The sequence below is a fragment of the Haliotis cracherodii genome, unplaced genomic scaffold (genome assembly GCF_022045235.1).
Source record: "Haliotis cracherodii isolate W230 unplaced genomic scaffold, xgHalCrac1.p SCAF_16, whole genome shotgun sequence".
NCBI lineage: Eukaryota > Metazoa > Mollusca > Gastropoda > Lepetellida > Haliotidae > Haliotis > Haliotis cracherodii.
This window is the reverse complement of record NW_027266271.1, coordinates 819099-841004: the sequence shown is the minus strand read 5'-3', so window position 1 is coordinate 841004 and position 21906 is coordinate 819099. Positions and strand designations below refer to the sequence as shown.

Genomic DNA, 21906 nt, shown 5'->3' with positions numbered 1-21906 from the left:
GCTTCACGGAGGGGTGTGACATAGCATTGATGCTCTGGGGTCACAGGTTCTTGACACACTTGACATGGAGGGCGGTCTTCTGTGCATAATGTTGTGCCACCACAATGGCCCTTGCCAAACAGGATCGATCTTTGTTCTTGATCTGTACAATGCACTTTTTGCGTTCTAAAAATGCTTCCAGTCCAACCACATTATTCAGACGCCCACTGCCTGATCCTAGCCTGGGATCTGCTACATGTAATAATTTCACATTTCACATCTTTGTTGGACTGCTGGACTTTTTCCGAGGCATACAAGATATCCTGGACATGGAATCTGTATGGGGCAGTCGAAAGCAGGGTGACGGATACATAGACCAATAGGATCACCCTTCTGGCATGACACCTGTTGGTACATGTCCTCGATCACACTGTCAAATAAACGTTGCAGTTCTGTGGACAGGTGGTGTGATGGAATGTCTTCCAAGTAGTCTTGGTTCAATGTCAAACGATAAGTAAAGTTAGAGGTAAGAACTTCTATCTTCTCCAAGCCATATGGTTCATTCTGCTTGTCAGTCATGATGCCTATCAGTGCCTGATGAACGTCTGCTTTTCTTGATTTATAGACAAGTCTTCCCCAAAACAGGATCGAAAATCTGGCCAATCAGAAGCGTGGGTTTTCGACCAATCAGAAGACAGCACCAACCAATCCGAATGGAACAGGCCACTACTGTGGCAAGAAGGGGCACGGAAAGTCTGCAGCCCCCAAATCAGAAAAAAAGAATGCCCAGCCTAGGTCATACTTGCACGCTGTGCAGTCGATCCAATCACTTTGATTCTGTGTGCCGCAGCAGAAACAAGAAAAAATTGGAGAAACCCAGTAAAAAAACAGAGGAATATGAAGGTGCAATCTTTGATACACTGTGTGCAGTCACAAACCTTGGCTGGCATCGTGGTAAAAGAGCCATCACCCTTGCCCACCACCTCTATGACCAACTGTCTGACACATGGATAAGACAAGCCTCTCGACCCCAGCCTCTTACTCATCTCACTGCAAAGGTTCTTGGGGAAGACTATGAACAACTGGACTTGGGACACATCTTCACATTTAACCCCAAATCAGCTTCCCTTGCCATCATGGCTGACACTGGCTGTCAGAGTTGTCTTGCTGGTATCATGGTTATGTATCAACTTGGGCTCAGGAAGCGTGACCTCATTCCTGTGACAATGAAGATGCATGCTGCAAACACCAAGGGCATCACTATCCTCGGTGCAATCATCATGCAGTTATCAGGCAAAGACCCTGATGGTAATTCAGTTGAGACCCACCAGCTTGTATACATTACAGACAACTCTGACAATTTCTTCCTTAGCAGAGAGGCTTGCATTGCACTCTGCATGATTACCAGAAACTTTCCCATGATCGGTGAAGTTAGAGGAAGCATGAGTGAAGCAGTGAGGGCATTGCGACCAAGGCACACATTGAGAACTGCCTTAGTGTAGAATGTGAGTGTCCCAGGCGCAAGTTACCATCCCCCATTCCTAGCAAACTGCCCTATCCTGCAGCCGAAGCAGAGACAAATTAGAGCAGCACCTTCTTGACCTTTACAAGTCAAGCACATTCAACACTTGTGAGCACCAACCACTCCCCCTCATGGAGGGCCCTCCAATGAAGCTTATGGTTGACCCCGATGCTACACCAGTTGCTTACCAGACACCTGTACCAGTTCCTCTCTACTGGCAAGATGATGTCAAAGCTTGCTTGGATCAAGACGACAGACCAGGTGTGATCGAGCCAGTACCAATAGGTTAACCTGTCACATGGTGCCATAGAATGGTTGTTTGTCCCAAGAAGAATGGTAAACCAAGATGCACTGTTGACTTTCAAGCTCTTAACGCACATGCAATCAGAGATACACACCACACACAGTCCCCATTCCACTAAGCCAGATCTGTACCCACGGCAAAAAGAATACTGTATTCGATGCGTGGAATGGTTACCATAGCATACCCATTCGGGATGAAAACAAACATCTGACGACGTTCATCACACCCTGGGGAAGATACAGATATCTCACTGCCCCCCATCCCCCAGGGTACATTGCCTCAGGAGATGGTTACACCTGGCGTTTCGATGAGATTGTTGCTGATGTACCTAACAATACCAAGTGCGTAGATGATGCACTCCTCAGGGCTGATGACATTACACAGTTGTTCTTCCAAGCTTGTGCATGGCTTGACATCTGTGTTAGAAACGGCATCACACTGAACCCTGAGAAGTTTGTCTTTGCTCAGGATACGGTTGAATTTGCAGGCTTTGAGATAACACATGACTGTGTTCGGCCCTGTAAAAAGTACCTCCATGCCATCTTACACTTTCCCACACCGAGAAATATTACAGACATGCGGTCATGGTTTGGCCTACTCAACCAGGTATCTTATGCCTTCAGCATGGCAGAAAGGATATGCAACCATACCGTCAGCTAGTGAAGCCTGGGACACCTTTTCGATGGGATGACCACTTAGACATGTTGTTTCAGGAATCAAAGGCAGTCATTGTCAGTGAGATTGAGGGTGTATGAATATTTGACAACGCTACTGACTGGTCAAAAGGTGGAATTGGATTTTGGCTATTCCAAAAACATTGCAAATGCCCCAAGACAGTGCCTTTCTGTTGTCAGGATGGTTGGATTCACCCATGCAGCTGAATCCTGCTACACCCCTGTGGAAGGAGAGGCATCAATGGCAGTTGCTGATGCACTGGACAAAGCCAGGTACTTTGTTCTCGGCTGTAACGATCTCACTGTTGCGGTTGACCATAAACCACTCCTCAAACTGGCAGCCAATCCCTCGAAGATATCTCCAATGCACCACTGCGAAGCCTAAAGGAAAAAACATTCCGCTACAAATTCCAAATGGTTCATGTACCAGGTGCAAAACACCGCGCTGCTGATGCTGTGTCCCGCCATCCAACTGGCCACCCTAAGAAAATGGTGTTAATAGATGATGTTGCAGCCATCTGCCATGATGACGACTTGCTTGACCTCCCAACTTTCTCAAATGTCAGTCACATGATCCTAGCCTCAATAAGATGCAGCGAGAAGCCGAATGACAGCATTGAGGACTCAGTTATACACTCAGCCGTGTCGTCGTTCAGCTCCCTCCAGTCCATTACGAGGTTCGAGTAGCAACAAGCAGTGACAGGGATATGGTGAAGCTGGTGGAGATGATTGAATTCCGCCATGAATTACAATCATCACCTTGCGAATACTATCAATCTTGTGAGTATCTTTATACAGTCGATGGGGTTGTCATATACAAGGATCGAATCATGATTCCCCCATTACTACGACAGGATGTCCTGACTGCACTCCACTCCGCTCACCAAGGCGTGTCATCGATGATGGCAAGAGCTGAAGCATCTGTCTTCTGGCCTGGAATCACTCCAGCTATCACAGCCCTCAGAAAAGATTGCAATCACCACAACCGTATGGCCCCCTCTACCCATTTCAGCCTGTGCGTGCTGACTTTTTCCATTACAAAGGGATCAACTACTTAGTGGTTGTTGACAGATACTCCAACTGGCCTATAGTTGAAAGAACCTCCAGTGGTGCACCTGGCCTGATTGATTGTCTATGCCTAACATTTGTCACCTTTGGCATCCCGGATGAGCTATCCTCTGATGGTGGCCCTGAATTCACAGCCTCAGCTACCAGAGAGTTCCTTCGAACATGGGGTGTGCATCATCGCCTGTCATCTGTTGCCTTCCCACAAAGCAATTGTCGAGCAGAGGTCGGTGTCAAGATTGTCAAAAGATTGATAACGAACAACACTCAACCTAATGGGGAACTTGACACTGAGGCCTTCTAATGTGCAATGCTACAATACAGGAACACTCCAGACAGAGACAACAAGTTATCCCCTGCGATGTGCGTCTTCGGTAGACCCATAAAGGACTTTATACCCATAGTATCTGGTCGCTATAAACGACATGACACATGGCACGATACCCTTTCCATGAGAGAGGATGCTTTGAGAAACCGACATATGAGGATGGCTGAACGGCTTACTGAGCACACCAAACAGCTACGACCCCTTGTTGTTGGGAATCTCGTCCGAATCCAGAGCAAACAGGTCCTCGCCCACTGAAATGGGACAAAACTGGATGTGTGATTGAAGTTCGCCAATTCGACCAGTATGTTGTACGTGTGGATGGCTCAGGGAGAGTGACTCTACGCAACAGGAAATTCCTCCGCAAATACACTCCTGTATATCCACCGACACCAACAGTCACAGTTGCTGATCATTTACCAGGCCATATTCATTCAACATCACCAGCTTGTCTCAATGGTACACAATACCGTCCTTTCTTGCAGAAGGCCTCATCCAGGCACAGCAATGCCAACAGTAATCAGCCTGCTGCCCCCTCGCACAAGGAATTAAACTTGATGGAACCATCATCCTCAGCTGTGCCAACAACTACTGTGAGTCCCTCAGACCTGTCATCGGAACTACCAAGCTTTCAACACCAGACTGTTGCTCCTCAACAACCTGCCGCACCTTCGTTGACAACAACACCAAATACAGGAACACTACCGTCCCCATGTCCTGCCCCAGTGGGCGCTGAACCCTACTCAGAGAAAGATTGCACCCTCGTGGCTTAGTGACTATATTCATGCTATTTGGGTGGAAAAAACCCTCAGACATGACATACCTGTCATCCTTCCCTTCCATAGATATGGAGGACTGGAACATTTATAATATGTGACATCAACACACTTGAAGACATTTCAGTTCATTTAAAACTCAGTCTCTAAAGACTTGTCAAACCTTTTGCAAGATCTACCATTGACTTGGGTTGGGATAGAGGATTATGTACATTTACATTATACAATCATGTGTTGCATTAAGTTATGTTCCTGATCTCCATCATTTGTGATGTCAAATAAAGATATCTCAGAACAGTATAACACCTACTAATTAATTTACCACAATCACGAATTGACTAGAACCTTTAACTTTTAATACATCTGATTAAAAACTAGTAACAATATTGTCTTAGAATAACAGTGAAGATAGCTAGATGGTAAACATTATACACATGGTCATGTTCTGAAAACCCCCCACTTATTTTAACTGCAAAAAATACTGTAGCAGATATGGTTGTGAGTTTTAAACTTTAAGAATTCTATCAGTCATGATAAATATACTGTTCAACATTTGCTAAGGACTAAAAAAGTCTACTTTAGTCAAAGGTGTGGTCCTCACTCAATGTTGAGTAGTATAATAGGTTTAAACATAACATTTAAACCAAAAAAATATAATTCCTTTGGTTCAATTGGGTTTCTTGACACAAGACTGATGCATACATTTAAGGTATATGATATGATATGATATTAACCACGAATAACTATATGAATATTCAGACATTGTCCATTTTTCTATCACTCTTTCAAGACGCCCCTTGATCTTCCATGCAACAGGGGCCCTAAAAAGATATCATTTTTTAAATTATAATTTGTTCAGTTTTTCTTTTAATTGTACTTGGTATCAAAAGGAGGAAATTTCAGGTATTTTTGTTGTTGTTAATGCAGTAAATAATTCCTTTTTATGAATTTGCAGGAAATTTTAATTTTTAATTACATAAACAATTTTACAGATAGTCGAATTTTCGATCACCCAAGGGCCCCCCATGACACTGAAAGTCTTCAAACATCTTTCGCAAAATGAATAATTTTGGTTGTCTGACAACATTCTATTAAAAAACGGTCATACTTTCGATGTATTGTGGCCAACTGTTTAGATTGCTTGTTAACATTTTAACACCTCTGGGTATAAGTCTGCATTATCAACAGTACCTATTTGACACCTATTTATAATCATTTCTAAATGACATTGACCACCATCACACTACAAAAAGACATCGTTTTGAATATTGATTTCTGCAATACACTTGGTCATCAGTCAGCTGTGTAGAAGTCACACAAAGCTGTGTAGAAGTCACGAAAAGGCGGAAATCCTGTGTAAAAAGCAAGTGATGTAAAACATAATAAGATCAAATTTAACTTCATGAAAGTTAGAATTCATAACTGATCAACATGCACAGCTGAACTACCACCATCATAACACTCATACTCTTAGATTGGTTACCTCTCACTGTCAGATGACATTCATGCTCTTAGATTGGTTACCTCTCACTGTCACATGACATTCATGCTCTTAGATTGGCTACTTCTCACTGTCACATCATATTATTCATGCTCTAAGATTGGTTACCTCTCACTGTCACATCATAACACTCATGCTCTTAGATTGGTTACCTCTCACTGTCAAATCATTACATTCATGCTCTTAGATTGGTTACCTCTCACTGTCACATCATAACACTCTTAGATTGGTTACCTCTCACTGTCAAATCATTACATTCATACTCTTAGATTGGTTACATCTCACTGTCACTACAATAATGTCTAATATCATCAGGTCTCACCCAATTTGGATGGGATTCAAAATACAATACACATGGAAGTGCAGCTGGTGACATGGCATGTTTCAGATAATCCTAGCCATATAGCTAGTCTTATGCAATACATCATGACCCGTGAAGATCCGGGGTAGAATAGGTCTTCAGCAACCCATGCTTGCTGTAAAAGGCAACTATGCTTGTCATATGAGGCGACTAATGTGATCGGGTGGTCAGGGTCACTGACTTGGTTGATGCATGTCATCGTATCCCAATAACGTGGATTGATGCTCATGGTGTCAATCACTGGATTGTCTTGTCCAGACTCGATTAATTACAGACCGCCGTCATATAGCTGGAATATTGCTGAGTGCAAACAAACAAACAAACAAACAAACAAACAAACAAACATCTTGCTATCTTATATGATAACATTTATTAACACATGAGGGGCGGTCGGGTAGCCTAGTTGTTAAAATGTTTGCTCGTTATGCCAAGGACCTGGGTACAATGTGTGAAGCCCATTTCTGGTGTCCCGCGCCGTGATATTCCTGGAATATTGCTGAAAGTGGCATAAAACCATACACACTCACTATTAACCCATGATGCAGTACAACAATAAAACAAAACGTATCATGTCTCCAGCTTCCTTTATAAGATACTAATTGTTTTTAAATATGACACTGCATAAATAACTAAATTGTGTATACATTAGCTTGGTCTCGTCGCTATATGGCTGAAATAATGCCGATGCGACGTTAAATTTTAACTCACTCACTCATAAGATACTAGTATTCATATGCCTAATGTCCCTAATCTTCAGTCATGGCTATGAGCTGCCAGATAATGTCAAATTGCATGTATATATGAACAATGAATTAGTCCTACAAGGTAGACACAATTTTATGGATAAAATTAGTCCTAGGTATCAAATAGTGCAGGGGAATAAAAATTCATAATATGCAGAAATTGACCATGGGAAGGAAATACAGTCCTCATCCTGGGTTTATTGTTGTACAGGAACCAATACTCCTGGTATATCGATCTACCAGAACAATGGGTTCATAACATATTTACGTTCAGATATACATGTTGGGTTTTCTCAAAGTAGTATTTAATTCAGTACAATGTTTGACACTACAGTCCGTTTGACTCCAAATGAGAACGATGAATTACAAAATAACTCGAAATCCAGGAAAGTGTATGAAACATCAATACGGTACTTGACCATGATTACCCTGTACCCAACAAAATCTGAATTTTGTTTATTTTAAGACCCATGACGGATGAAGTTCTTTAAGAAACTATCATGTAATTTTGTATAGAAATGTGTACATGACACGTAGTGGGATGAACCATGGAAGGAACAGCGCAAGCATGGTCTGCACGTGCTACACAGTGACCGTGTTCATTCAATGACAAGATGCGCTACTCAGCAGATGTTAAACAGTTGATGTTGAATGTGTATGATTTCTTTAGAAGTGAAGCAGAAAGAGCAAAGCCTTTTTATGCAATTAATAAATTCTTGAAACGAGCTTCAAAAGCTCTTGGTATGTCCCCTCAGAAACTTAAAAATGTTGTTAGTCGACGAGATACAAATGGTCAGGCCAAGGAGGTAGGGAACATGTCAAAACCACGGAAGGTTGATAAATTAGACAGTTTTCAGAGGGATCAAGTCAGACGTGCAATTGTTAAACTGCACTCAGAAAATAAGTACCTGTCCCTAAGAATTTTGAAGAAACACCTTGAAACTGACCATGATTTACGTGTTACAAAGTACAAACTATGGCAGCTGTTGCATACATTTGGTTACAAATACAAAAAGATAACTGGAGAAAATAGGGCTGTGTTGTGTGAACGGTCTGACATTGTTCGTTTCCGAAATCATTACCTTCATACCATCAAGCAGAAACGTGAAGAAGGATATGAGCCCGTCTTTTTAGATGAGACATGGGTAAATGCGTCACACACAGCCAGCAGTCAGTGGGTACCCAGTGGTGACTGTAAGGAGTCTGGTAGAAAGTTACCAATGGGAAAGGGTGAAAGACTCATAGTTCTCCATGCTGGTTCTGCTAGTCAGGGTTTTCTCCCAGACTGTGACCTCATCTTTAGAGCCAAGGCCAAAGACAACAGGGACTACTACACAGAAATGAACGGCAATGTATTTCTGGAGTGGGTGAAAGATAAATTAGTCCCTGCTTTGCCTACCAAGTCTCTCATTGTCATGGACAATGCACCGTATCATAGTGTGCAGGATCCAGAAAGCAAGACTCCAACCTCTAATAACCGTAAAGGAGACATGGTTACTTGGCTGCAATGGAGGAACATTACCTTTCCTTCTCGAGCGACGAATCCACCGCTCTATGAAATCATCAAAACTATGAAACCTGACCCCGTGTATAAAGTTGACAGTTACATCAAGGGTCAGGGTCACGCTGTCTTACGACTGCCACCTTATCACTGCGACCTGAATCCAATCGAGTTGGTATGGGGCATCGTCAAGGGTGACGTTGAACGATCGAACACAACGTTCAAATTACGAGACGTTGAACAACTCGTAAAGGAATCCCTTGGTCGGGTAACAGTAGAAACATGGAGGTGTTGTGTGGCCACAGTCATTGACGAGATAGAGCCACATTATTGGTCACGAGATGGACTACGGCCAGCAACAGTCCAACCTATAATAGTGGCAGTCGGTTCAGGCACCAGCAGTTCCGACGACGAGATCTATGGCATGAGCGAGTCAGATTGCGACTGAAATTATCATGAGATGGCCCCTCTAACGCTCTGTCATTTCCCCTACCACAGAACGTGCAGTGCATTCATGCTTGCGCTGTGCCTTCCACGGTTTGTCCCCCCTACGTGTCATGTACACATTTCTATACAAAATTACATGATAGTTTCTTAAAGAACTTCATCCGTCATGGGTCTTAAAATAAACAAAATTCAGATTTTGTTGGGTACAGGGTATTCATGGTCAAGTACCGTATTGATGTTTCATACACTTTTCTGGATTTCGAGTTATTTTGTAATTCATCGTTCTCATTTGGAGTCAAACGGACTTTAGCTGCCAACCCATGGCCTTGAATTGGTCACACTTTAGTGATCATGCACGTCATGTCTATTTTCCTATTAAAAAGAATCAAGCATAGTTACCAGGGGTTTGGATGCTTATTTCAAAAGGGGTGACCTTGACCTTTAATTATCACTAGTCACATGTAAAAACATTTATGCACATTATACTGCCATTTCTTTAGAAATGAAACTGTTTTCAAGTAGTTTTAGGAGTGATTGTCCTTAAAACTGACTTTGACATATAGGCATAACTCTGACACTGTTTGAATTATGCTTGTTTCTCATGAATGGAACCAAATATTCTTGAGGCTTGCGTCTTGACCCTATCTTATCACGTCCAGACCACACCACAGAGATTGTATATAAACTTTCATCACACTAAAACAGATGGGTGATCTCTAACTTTCTGTCAACAAGTACAAGTGCAAATAAAAGTCTTGTTGGAACTCAGGTCTGTTGTGACACTTTTTCTTTTCTTATACAATGAACTCATCATCACTTATTTCCACCTCTTCATTGGGAATATTATCATTCTTCAATCTGTTAGTAATAGTAGACACTTCTTGCTGCCATGGGCACAGAGAACGCATGTCCCGAATGCATGTATCCCGTTGTGCAATCTGGGCACGGAGGAAATCTATTTCCTTTATCATTTGGTCCATTTTCTGCAAAAGAAGAACATTGCTTGTTACCAATGCAACAACTGAATGAGACTTCTCAGCGTTGTGTCTTGACTTCATACAGACTTAACCCATCTTAAAGTAGGAGGTCTTTGCATGACATGCAAAAGTTGAAGCAGCCCAAGTCCATCTTTTCTTGAATGTCCCAAAACTTTCCCATCAAAAACATATTTCATGATCCATTATAATTTTATTATATCAGGTGACAGCTAAACTCACACATAACCGATGCATGTATAACTACTTTTAAACACAGAGTCCCATGCCTCTAACGACCCTAATAACAAAATTAAGAGCATGTTCGGTTCTAAAACATCACTTTTAGTTTCAGGTTTTTCGAGTTTGGTCTAACGCATATCCAATGAAAAACAATTTGTAACAGTAAGTCTCATGTCTGAAGATACCTTACAAATAAAGTTATTAGCTCATGTGGTTATTAATTTTCTATATTATCATTCTTTTACTCTGATGTGACACCTGCCTCTGTGAAGATCTGAGGACTCGTCAATTTGATATCATGTCAAGTAACATTCTAATCTTGTGGAGGCTTCTAAATTCTCGGTAAGAGTGAGCGAAGCATTGAGGCATTGAAGATTTCTGGATATTTTATACATCATATCATTTGGTGAGTTCCATGGCATCTCCAACCAAACGGTTGTACTATCAAGGGTATATTTGCGTTAAGATCGAAATTTCCAAATTGAGTTAGTAAAGAAATGAAGCCGATTTTCTATAGAAAGCTGACATCAGATTGGTTCAAGATACCATGAATCCTTCATTTTTAGATTGGGTGGCCAAATTCGCTCAGGATTCACCTGATGTAACTGTGACAGAGTTTTCCTCAGATCTTCATGCAACATGTCACCAGTCAGGTGATGATTTAATTAGACTGGCAATGGCATCACTTCCAGTTTGGGAAAACATAGGCTTAATGCAGTAAAACTTTAAGAAAAGGAAGTCCTAAGCCTCTAGCTACCTTACCAAAAATGTTGCCAGAAAAGGTATTAAGTGACATGCAGTGTTACAAAAGAAAACCTCCTGTAGCATACTGGAAATATACAATCTGAATTATAGTGTTTGCAAGATGTTTTACAATGTCACTGACTGTAACATTTGATATGACCTTGCCACATGGTAAGAATAGAAGAAAGTGATGATGTATTATTTATGATATAAAAATGTAAGGCATAATCATGAATTATATTCAAATAGTCCATTTCTTTTAAAGAATTCAGTGACCCCATGCATACTAAGCTTTGTCAAATTCCATTCAAAAATACTCAAATAGTTGTACACACAAGTGTTTTTTATGCTGTTATATGGTAGTCTAATTTATTGTCAAACAATGTTATAACTGTATTACATTGTTTGATGAGATTCAGAAGAAGCTCATAGCATTATGTTTTCAAAATGGTTAATTGTCAGGAATGTAGTACTATTTAATGTAAGCAGTTGTGGGGAAGTTACTATATTTAGATGCCAGTGTCATCAGGTGTAATCTAGAAATTTCTGGAGACGTCTATAACAGCATTGACTGACAGAGCATTGTGTAGAAAGTTCTGGAAGCTAGTTAGACTATATACGGGGACGAGTGTGTGCCTCTCTCACCTCACCTTTCATCTCACAAATCATCAAGACAAGATTTTGTGTGAAGATCACATTTCACCCTGGATATCCATCTAAGGCCTATCTTGGAAGCTTAACCAGTGTTACTGCAAGGTGAATATTATTTCTTCTGCTCTTATAATGCCATTGTACTTGTACTGCCAATCTGTTGTGTACTGCCATTGTAATTACTGTGCAGTAATTTGAAATGGATTCACTTGTAACCCTAGTTCATTTTATAATACAGTTGTTAGTTGTATACCATTTGTTTTTTTCATGTACAGATTTCTTGGTTAAAGTTTTGTTTCAATTTGGAAGTCAGCACGGAACAGAAATTAGGGGCCTTGTCCAGGGGGCAAAATTTAATATATCATAAAATTGTTTGTCATAATGTATGGATAAACATTTTATTGTCTAAACTGCATCTCCCTCTGTAGGTCTTGGAGAGATATAAGTGTGCCCAGACATGACATCCACCAATTTGATGGTCAAGTACACTTGGAATAATTACTCTTGTTCTCCCATCATCTTTTGTAGTTGAAATCTTGCCCCTATATAGACGCTGTCTTGAATGGGTACTATCTCTGACTTGTTGGTGTGAACCAGAATGCCCAGATACAACAGTAGTTGTGAGAAGAAGACTAAGTTCTGCTTGGTCTGTGACTGGTCCAGATCGGCCAGTAGCAAGTTGCTGATGTAGCCGTGCTGTCTTACAAGCATTAGATGAGTAAACTCAATAGTTCTTGTGAATCCTCTACCTAGGTGCAGATGACCAGAAGTGACATCTGAGCCGGAAGAGATAGAAACCAGAGTGAGTGAGTGAGTTGGGTTTAACGCCGCTTTTAACATTATTCCAGTTATATCACAGCATGTCAGCTTAATGTGGGAGGAAAGCCCAAAGTGATGCAGGTCTAAGACGTTTACCACTTCGGTGAAACCCATGAGCACGGGTATGGTGCTGACAAACCTAGAAACATAATTGGGGCGAACCGGGATTCGAACCCACAATCATAGGTTTCTGGCACCCAAGGGACGCAACTCTGCACAGCAAATCGCGGCGCCTTAGACGACTGGGCCACCTGTGCCCCTGATAGAAACCAGAAGTGACGTCAGCACCGGAAGTGACGTCAGCATAGGAAATAGCAGTACAACGTCCATCTAATCAGGAAATTATGTCTTTTGGTAGAAATAGACCATAAGAGATGTCATTATCCAATAAAACGGAAGTGACAAACCGGAAGTGACCGGAAATAGTGTCACAAATCCATTTTAACAGGAAATGACGTCATTTGGTAGAAATAGACCAGAAATGGCGTCATTATTACTAACAAGATCAGCAAATATAACAGTAATTCTAGTGAAGTTATCACATATTTGACTGATTCTTGATACATTCTGATTTTCAAGTCCTCAACAGAAATTTCAGAGGAAATTATCAAGGGTAAGGATTAGAATCAGTAATCAAATGGTTTCCAGAAGAGGACTACTGTCAATTACACAAGGGAGTTACTGGAGGCAGATCCCACTGGGTTCCTCTGGTATATTCTGGCAAAGGATGTAGTAGGGGTAGAGGATTTGCAACAATTATCAAACAATAGTTATCATTATTAATAATTCTAAGAATACTACCTCTATTACATCAGAAGTACTCCCACCCATCTCCCGAATTCATCTCCCTCAAGTGGTTAGATGTTGGAAAGAAGTGAGGTTTCCTGCCATTGCACATGTCATAGCTTGGGTTGCTATAGTGCTATTAGGGAACAACTAATTGTGTGTAAATGACAGTAAAGAGGACGTCTGTTGAAAATCTGAAAATTTAGTTAGTTTGACTGAAACCAAAATACAGGATTTATGGCAAAGGATGTAATGGAGGTAGTATTCTTAGAATTATTAACAATGATAACTATTGTTCGATGATTGGGTAGTGGTCAGGGAAAACAGCTATGGAGCAATTGATATGCTTCTGCCCTTTGGCTTCAAATAGGAAATAAGGTAGACAGCTTGGATGAATGGGAACATGAAGATAGGCCTCATGTTAGTCTAGATTTATCATCCAATCTCCCAGTCTGAATGACTCCATTTGGAACTTGGGAGGATGTACTAGATAGTCCTTGTTGAGTACTTTTATGTTGACAATCATGCTCATTTCCAATGTATGGAGAGTAGAAGACCTTAGTGGTGTCAGACTCATTTAATGTGCTGATAGCTCCCTTGGGATCAGAAAGACTTGTCATATAAACAGCCACCTAAGAAGTGGCGAGTCGGGGATACGACAACCATCAGTCTTCTCCGGATTCGTTTCATCAGCCTGACTACAAGAAACGAGGAGCCTATTGCCGAGACAATTCCAGGGGCAGAGGTGAATGCAGGTTCTGACTTCCTTGCCACCTTTTCGCCGTTATAGACCCTTTCAACCTGGTTATGTCTATGGACTGTGATTACCCCTACCATCTTTCAAAATAATGCTGACTCCGAGGCCATTAGGAGGGCGTCCTCTGTCACACACTGAAAATTGGAAGCAGATTACGCCCGACCGCTGGGTCCTACACGTCGTGTCTCATGAATACAAAATGGCATTTCAAGAGGCATCCCATCCTGGCATCTCAGGCAGCCAGCTGCTGATTCGGCTAGTAGGAGTCAAGCTAGCGGCAGCAGATCTGGCTGTCAGCAAAGGTTTTTATTCTCCAGTAATCTTAGTTCCGAAGAAGAATTTGCCGGACATGAGGATGATAATAGACTTAAAGATCCTCAAGAATTCATTTCTGGTACCTCCTCCAAAGTTCCAGATGGAATCCGTACGGAAGTTGCAGTCAACTTTGAGGACAGGATATTGGATCATCAGCCTTGACCTGCAATCAAGGATAGAGTTCCAGGTCTTACCATTGGGGAAATCAATAGCCCCTTGGCTGTTTACCAGGATTACAGCGCAAGTCATCAGGTTTGCCCACCTCCAGATAGTACGAATGCTTGGGTACCTGGACGATTTCCTGGCAGCAGACCAAAAAGAAGCTCAGTTAAAACAGAACAGGCTATTTCTGCTTCAGCTTATGACCTACCTAGGCCTCCTAGTCAATCCCTCGAAGTCAGAGACCACTCAGGTTCAAGACATCATATACATCGGAGTGTGTTTCCAACTGCACAAGGGATATTTATGTCCACCAGAGGATCAATTTGTCAAGACTAATACGATGATTCAATCCCTATCAATTCATCCCAGCAGGTCTCTAAGGTGGTGGATGACTCTTCTAGGCAACCTAAAGTCTCTACAGGATATGACCTTCAGAGAAAGGTTGATGTTATGTCCTCTACAGACATGGATCAACTCACTATGTTCCACACCTTAGGGTTCAAGACTCATTGGTGGACTCACAGAGATTACGTGATGAGCGACATTCCTTTGACTTCTCCTACGCCCGAACACCATCTATTTATAGATTTGTCAGATTTGGGATGGGGAGTCTATATGGACAATCTCATGGCACAAGGATCTTGGAACACGGAGAGAGGATCCTACATATTACCTGCAGGGAAATAAAGGTAATTTATTACGCCATCCTGGCATGGAAGATACATCTCTTCCAATCGTCCATCCTCATAGCAACGGACAACACCATATCAAGGAACACCCAGATACAGTTCTCTGATGATAGAGACTACACGATTGTTTGCCTTGGCAGACTCCATCATTTGCCGGATGGAAGCGAGACATATTCCGAGAAAGCTGAACATCCTTGCTGACAGCCTTTAACGTCAGGGGAGAATGGTGGCAACCGAATGGACCTTACCAGTGCTGTAGCCAGCCGGGGGGAAGGAAGGGCAGTTGCCCCCTGGATTTTTTTTATAGAAAACAGTTTTATTTGAATCATGAAAATACAAGTTGGAGACAAGTGATACTTGTACAAATATTTGACCCCCCTGTCAAAAAAGTTAACTACGGCCTTGCTTACATCCCAAGATCTTTACTTGGATAACCAAGTTATGGGACACACTGCATCTAGATCTCTTGCACCTGCCAAAACCATCAACTTCCGGTTTATGTGCAGATAGTTCCCTTCACAAGAAGTTTCTACATGACCATGTTTGCTGCAGTTACCCTGGCCCCTGACAAGATGTTGAATATTGGTCGTCCGCAATCAATGTCCATGAGATGAATCAGGTCAACAGGATTTGGAGGAATATAGTCGAGTAGTATAGGTAATGGGGGTTCTGCCGCAACTCCACTGGAGCCAGATTTATATACCTATACTGCTACTACAGGGGGGATTTTTTATGCCAAAATGACTATGCGATTCAACGATAGTCATGAGACGTATTAAAAGAAACATCAATATTAATTAATAATGAATAAAATTTACTATAGCCCACGAGGATATTGGAAAGGTATAGGAGCAATAAAAAAATTAGCCACCGCAGCTATGGTATCTAAAGATGTGGCCAAGGATTGGTTAAAGAAACAAGCGATGTGGCAAATATATTTACCGGCACCGCGTTATATACCGAGGAAGAAGTTTGATATTTTTACAACGAATGAAGTTCATCAGGCTGACCTCTTGTTTCTTCCCCACGATAAGGTAAGACGCAAAACGTATAAATATGCTTTAACAGTAGTGGATGTGGCTAGTCGATACAAAGAGGCTGAACCATTAACCTCGAAAGATTCAACAGAAGTAGCTAATGCACTGAGTCGCATATATAAACGCGGACCACTAAAATGGCCTAAGCTATTTCAAGTAGATCCCGGTCGCGAGTTTATGGGATCGATAACTAAATTGTTAACAAAGCACGATGTCGAAATCGTCCGTGGTGAAAGAGAGGCCCACCGCAGTCAAGTTATCATTGAAAGATTTAACAGGACATTAGCGGAACATTTGTTTGGCTATCAGTATGGGATCGAAATGAAATCCGAGCGATTGAGATCAACCGAATGGGTGACAATTATCAGCCGTTGTATCAGCACTGAATAATGAAGTAACAAGATTAATAGGGAAGAAACCATCTGATGCGATTTAATGAAATCCGTGACTTCTGAATCTTCAGCACCGAGGAGAGGCAAAGAACGAAAACTTCCGGATAGAGTAAGGGTAAGATATTTATACCAGCCCGGTGAACTCAAGGGAGGCCTACGTCGCGCAACCGATCCCATATGGTCCCTTAAGACGTATAACATTAGTCGATTGGTTACAAAAGAAGGAGAGCCTATTCTTTATTATCTTCAAGATGGACCGGGTAGGGCATTTGTACGAGAAGAGTTGTTCATAGTTCCCGACGGTACGGTATTACCACCATAACCATAAGCATAGGTAGTTACACCATCATTATCAATCCATCTCTTTGTATCTAAGGGGGATAATGATGTCTTGTTCATTCTTAATCCATATATCCTATGATCGTAACTTCTTAAAAAGTTCATCTCGTGTTTGAACGTTCTACCATTGAATAATGCTTCTTTATACTGTTCGTGTTTGATATGCTCTTTTACCACATACTTTTTAACACCCTTAGCTTTTCTTATCTCTCCATTATCGGACTTCTTTACAGAATACATCTTAGGTCTTAATCCGACATATGATAGGTTAGAATACGAACTCACTTTTAATGACTACGGCAGAGTAATCAGAACCGCTGGTGAAGATGCTAGCTATTCCATTGACAATATCTCGCTGGAGTACGATATGATAACGGATCCCGAATTAGCCAGACAAATTCGTAACCAGTATACCGGAAGTTTAGCCATGTTGTACGATCGCGTGCTGCAACACCGAAAGATCACGAGGGACAAAAAAGATATGATGTGGAATATCAATCTAAACGTCCCCACGAGGTCATTGAACGGTATTTTAATGTTGTTCGGGGACCCCTCCGATGCATTTAAAAGAAACCTGAGAAGTTCTACAATCCCAAGATTACAAAAGTAGAATTGACTATCGAGGGCATTCCTAATCAACTATATAGCCAAGGAATGCTAGCGTATCACCAGTGGGATGAGATTAAAAAACTCCCTTCTATAAAACGCTCCCCGGAAGTTAACGCGGTCGTTCGGAAGTGTATCGATGGGTGAATACCTCACCACGAAGTACGCGCTATGGCTCGACATGCGAACAACGGACGATGACCAACTACACGGCAGTGGGAGGAGAATAGAAAATGCTAGCGAGGGTGCCACCATACAGATAACGAAGCTCCAGGAATCAGCTGGTAAATTAAACATTTATTTGTACGTGATTATGGATGCGCAACTTAATATACAGAATGGGAGATTCGTGCAAAGCAATCTATTAATAATCTTTTACCTAAACATCCGCACTGCGCTATCATATGCGGGTAAACGGGCTGTGGAAAAACAGCTTTTATTCTAGATATTTTAAAAGGCATTATCGGGACGTTTTCGATCATATTATTATTCTGTGCCCGACTATAAGCATTAATAAAACATACCTATCGAGAGATTGGGTAATGAATGACGACGGGGTACACAGAGTCGATCCGGGCGATCGTTTACAAGACTGTCTCCGAGTATGTCACAAAAAATACAAGAGAATCAACCCTTTTCATAATAGACGACTGCAGCGCGAGTAAAGAACTCACAAAAAAGAAAGATATGCTTTCCTATTTAGCATTCTCCGGACGGCATACTCAACATAGCGTTTGGGTATTTACTCAAAAATACAACTCTGTCCTGAAAGATCTGAGAGAGCAGACCAAAAGGGTAGCACTCTTTCATTGTAAAGATCGAGATTCATTCGAGGAATGTCTACGCGAAAATGATGTTATTTATACCAAGCCTGAACAAGATAAAGTCAGAAAAATGTTAGCGGCAACGAAGCACTGTAAACTCGTATTTAAAACCGATCAACCAGCTGCTTATGCAATTGCTTAGCAAAATGTAGCAAAAATGTAGCAAAATGTAGAAAAATGTGGCAAAATGAACATTAGCGTTAATATGACATAAAATGTGGTTCGAAATCCTCATTCTTTCGCAACAGTTCATTATTACGGGATTTATTGGATATGCCATATTATATTATGTTAGACTTAAATATCTCCTTAGGTATTACATAATGGAATGCGACGAACTCATCGAACAAATGCTCAAAGAATCTGATGCAGATCAACAAGTTACAGATAAATCTTTAGATAAACATAGAGAAAGACTCGCGGCTTTGGTAGCCGGTGGTAAATGTTCCCAATATTTGGGAGAAAATTATACCATCGAAAAGATTGATAACATGACCGATGAAGAGAATAAAAAACTGTACGGGCGTTACCAGTCTAGACTGGGAGCTACCATGACTAAAACTATAGGGTCGGCTATGTTACAACTATACACAGTCGTAGCTAGTACGTTTCTCCCTATCCCGACAGAACATCGCATGTATTTATGCGAATTTCTAGAGAAAGACCCATTCATCGAACACACTATAAGCTCAGTGAGCTGTGAGTTTTATCATAGATACGGAATGTTTTTAGCTCCACTCACCACAGCTTTAATAACGGCTAGGTATTGTCAATTTAAACATACGTGCCCTCTTAATAATATAAATGGAGATTGCGGAAACACAATCACAACAGACACCACAGATTGTGAACGAGGATCCACAACAGATTGCGGAACAACATGTGAACGAGGTACAACCAGTGAATGAGGAACCACCACAAAAACAACCCAGAGTTACTAAGAACCCCAAAAAAATAGCCGCAGGAAGAAAGGGAGGACTGGCGAGGAAAGCAAAATTAATAAATAATTCAAATATTTATCCGATTAAAACATGGGCACTAGTAGGAGTTGTTGGTATAGCGGCTGTATGGTTGTTTTATAAGACTGGAGAAGAGAAAACATCACCCCCAATACAACAACAAGTTCAATTAGAGGTTAGCCCCAATATAATGCTATAAGAAGCATGACTACTCCAGTTACAGACGGTAAAATGTTGGTAAACGCAACGTATCATTCAGCAGTGGTCACCGGCTTGGCCATTGGCTATGCTCGTATGGCTAAAATGATTACTAAAGCCACACCTCCCAAGCTAGATTTTAATAGTTATGATATACCAATGATGATTCTGGATATTGGATGGCTATGGCAACGAAGGATATGCTCATCAAACAAGGACTTATCCCAGAAGACATAATGAAGTAATTAAACATTTGAATATTTTATATTATTAAACACTTGAATATTTTATATTCATATAAACCATGGCAACAATTGCGATGATGGTCGGTGGAGCTATTGTTAATGCTCTAGCTTTTTCGGGGAGTAATTATTTATTATCTAGTATGAAGGAATCAAACGCTAAAGAAGTTGAAGAGGAGCGTAAACGACATAACGAAGCAATGGAACAACTCCAAGCAGCCCAGTCACAATATACGCGACAGAGAATGAAGAGATTAGACTTTATTCATGAAAAACTGCTTAAGAAAGGACATTCAATTCAAACGTAAAAAGGATGTGGAATCTGCCATGCACGAATACTTCCTAGTTTATGGGAAAAACTCGACCCAATACCGAGACCAACAATGAGTCAGTTTTATACACTGTCAGAGGCTCAGAAAGACCGCGAGGTCACATTTGTGATTATGGGGTTGACTGCTGTATTGATTTTCAGATATACAATAGCTACGCAGTGACAGCTGTGGCTAGTTAGGAGAGTCAGAGTGACAGCTAATCTATAAATAGCCTAATCAATATCTCAATAGTGTAGCTGTGATTTGCATTTAGACAAATGATATGATAGATGTATAAACCATGAATAATTGCAAGTTTACACTCATGGGTAAGATGACTCTATGTAACCGATGCTGTGTTGATGTTTACTGCGGCATACACAATTATTACATCAGGCGCGGAAACATAAACTATACGTGTTCTGAATGCGGGATAGGGGTCAAAGGTCGTTATTGTTTATGTAAGAAACACGGTGCTGATAGGGTCAGGAACCAGATTATTTATGCTAGGAAGAGAGATTACATCAATGAGAGGAATAGGTTGGGGAGAATACGTATTTAAATATATGAAAAACAACCAATTAGACATTTGTCTCATTTTGCATATACCATTCAACCACAATGGTTTTTGTCAGAGAGTTGAAGGCTATGGCAAAGCAAAGTGGTCTACGTGGATATTCTCGAATGAGAAAAGCTGAATTGATTACCTTACTAGGTTTGGAATACAACAAACCCCAGACTGTTAGAGAACTCAAAGCTCAAGTGAGAAACAGTGGGCTGAGAGGTTATTCTCGAATGAGAAAAGCTGAATTGATCGCTTTACTAGATAATAATGATGATGTTGAGAATAAACAACAAGAATTAATATTTGTACCCACATCCGCCGGCATTGGTAAATATCTAAGAGGTTGGAAGATGGATATTAATTCCAACATGGATGTTAACGATATTAAGCCTCTCAAATGGAGTAAAATTAACGAGGAGTTAGATGATTTACATAGTATAAAATACCAGCTGACAATTAAAATGTCATTGAGTAAAAGTAACACAGATGATAGCACTGAATATACCGAACCATACTTCCGTAGCAATCAAGAAGGTATAACCAAATCCGATACTATAAACGCATCATTAGATACATCAATTCAGAGGATACAGGAAACTTTAGAACGCTGGACTAATAGAGGTTCAGGTTGGGGTATGGATAAAATCGATAGTTTATATTTAGAAATAGCAAATTATATGCCCTTCAAAGGTGGTTCTTATATAGATTTACCCCCGTATTATAAGAAGAAAAAAGCCATAATTAATGTAAAAAATAAATCGGATGACTGTTTAAGAATGATGATAAGATCTGCATTGTTCCCCGTAGATTCTAAAATTGCAAATAGACCTTCTAGCTATCCCCAAAACGATGGACTCAACTTCGATGGTATAGACGAACCCATTCCAATATCACATACACCATTGATAAGGTGGAAAAGCAAAATAATTTAGCTATAAATGTTTTCGGACATTCTAAAGGAATTGTTGTACACAGGATAAGCTCCGCTCCGGAACATATTCCCAGAATCAATTCATTTTTGATCGAAAAAGATGGTAAATATCATTATACGTGGATAAAGAGTTTAAACAGGCTATTATACGATCAAACAAAACA

At 40.9% G+C, this 21906-nt stretch overlaps 1 protein-coding gene across 1 annotated transcript in view; it reads right to left on the bottom strand.

Moving 5' to 3' along the window:
• Positions 1–9504: 9504 nt before the first annotated feature.
• LOC139463337 (uncharacterized) overlaps positions 9505–21906 on the bottom strand; it is a 67313-nt gene continuing 54911 nt past the window's right edge. Inside the window, exon 6 of the mRNA XM_071244587.1 lies at positions 9505–10181. Coding sequence (XP_071100688.1) covers positions 9993–10181 — 189 coding nt within the window. The 3' untranslated portion in view covers positions 9505–9992. The remainder of the gene's footprint in view (positions 10182–21906) is intronic.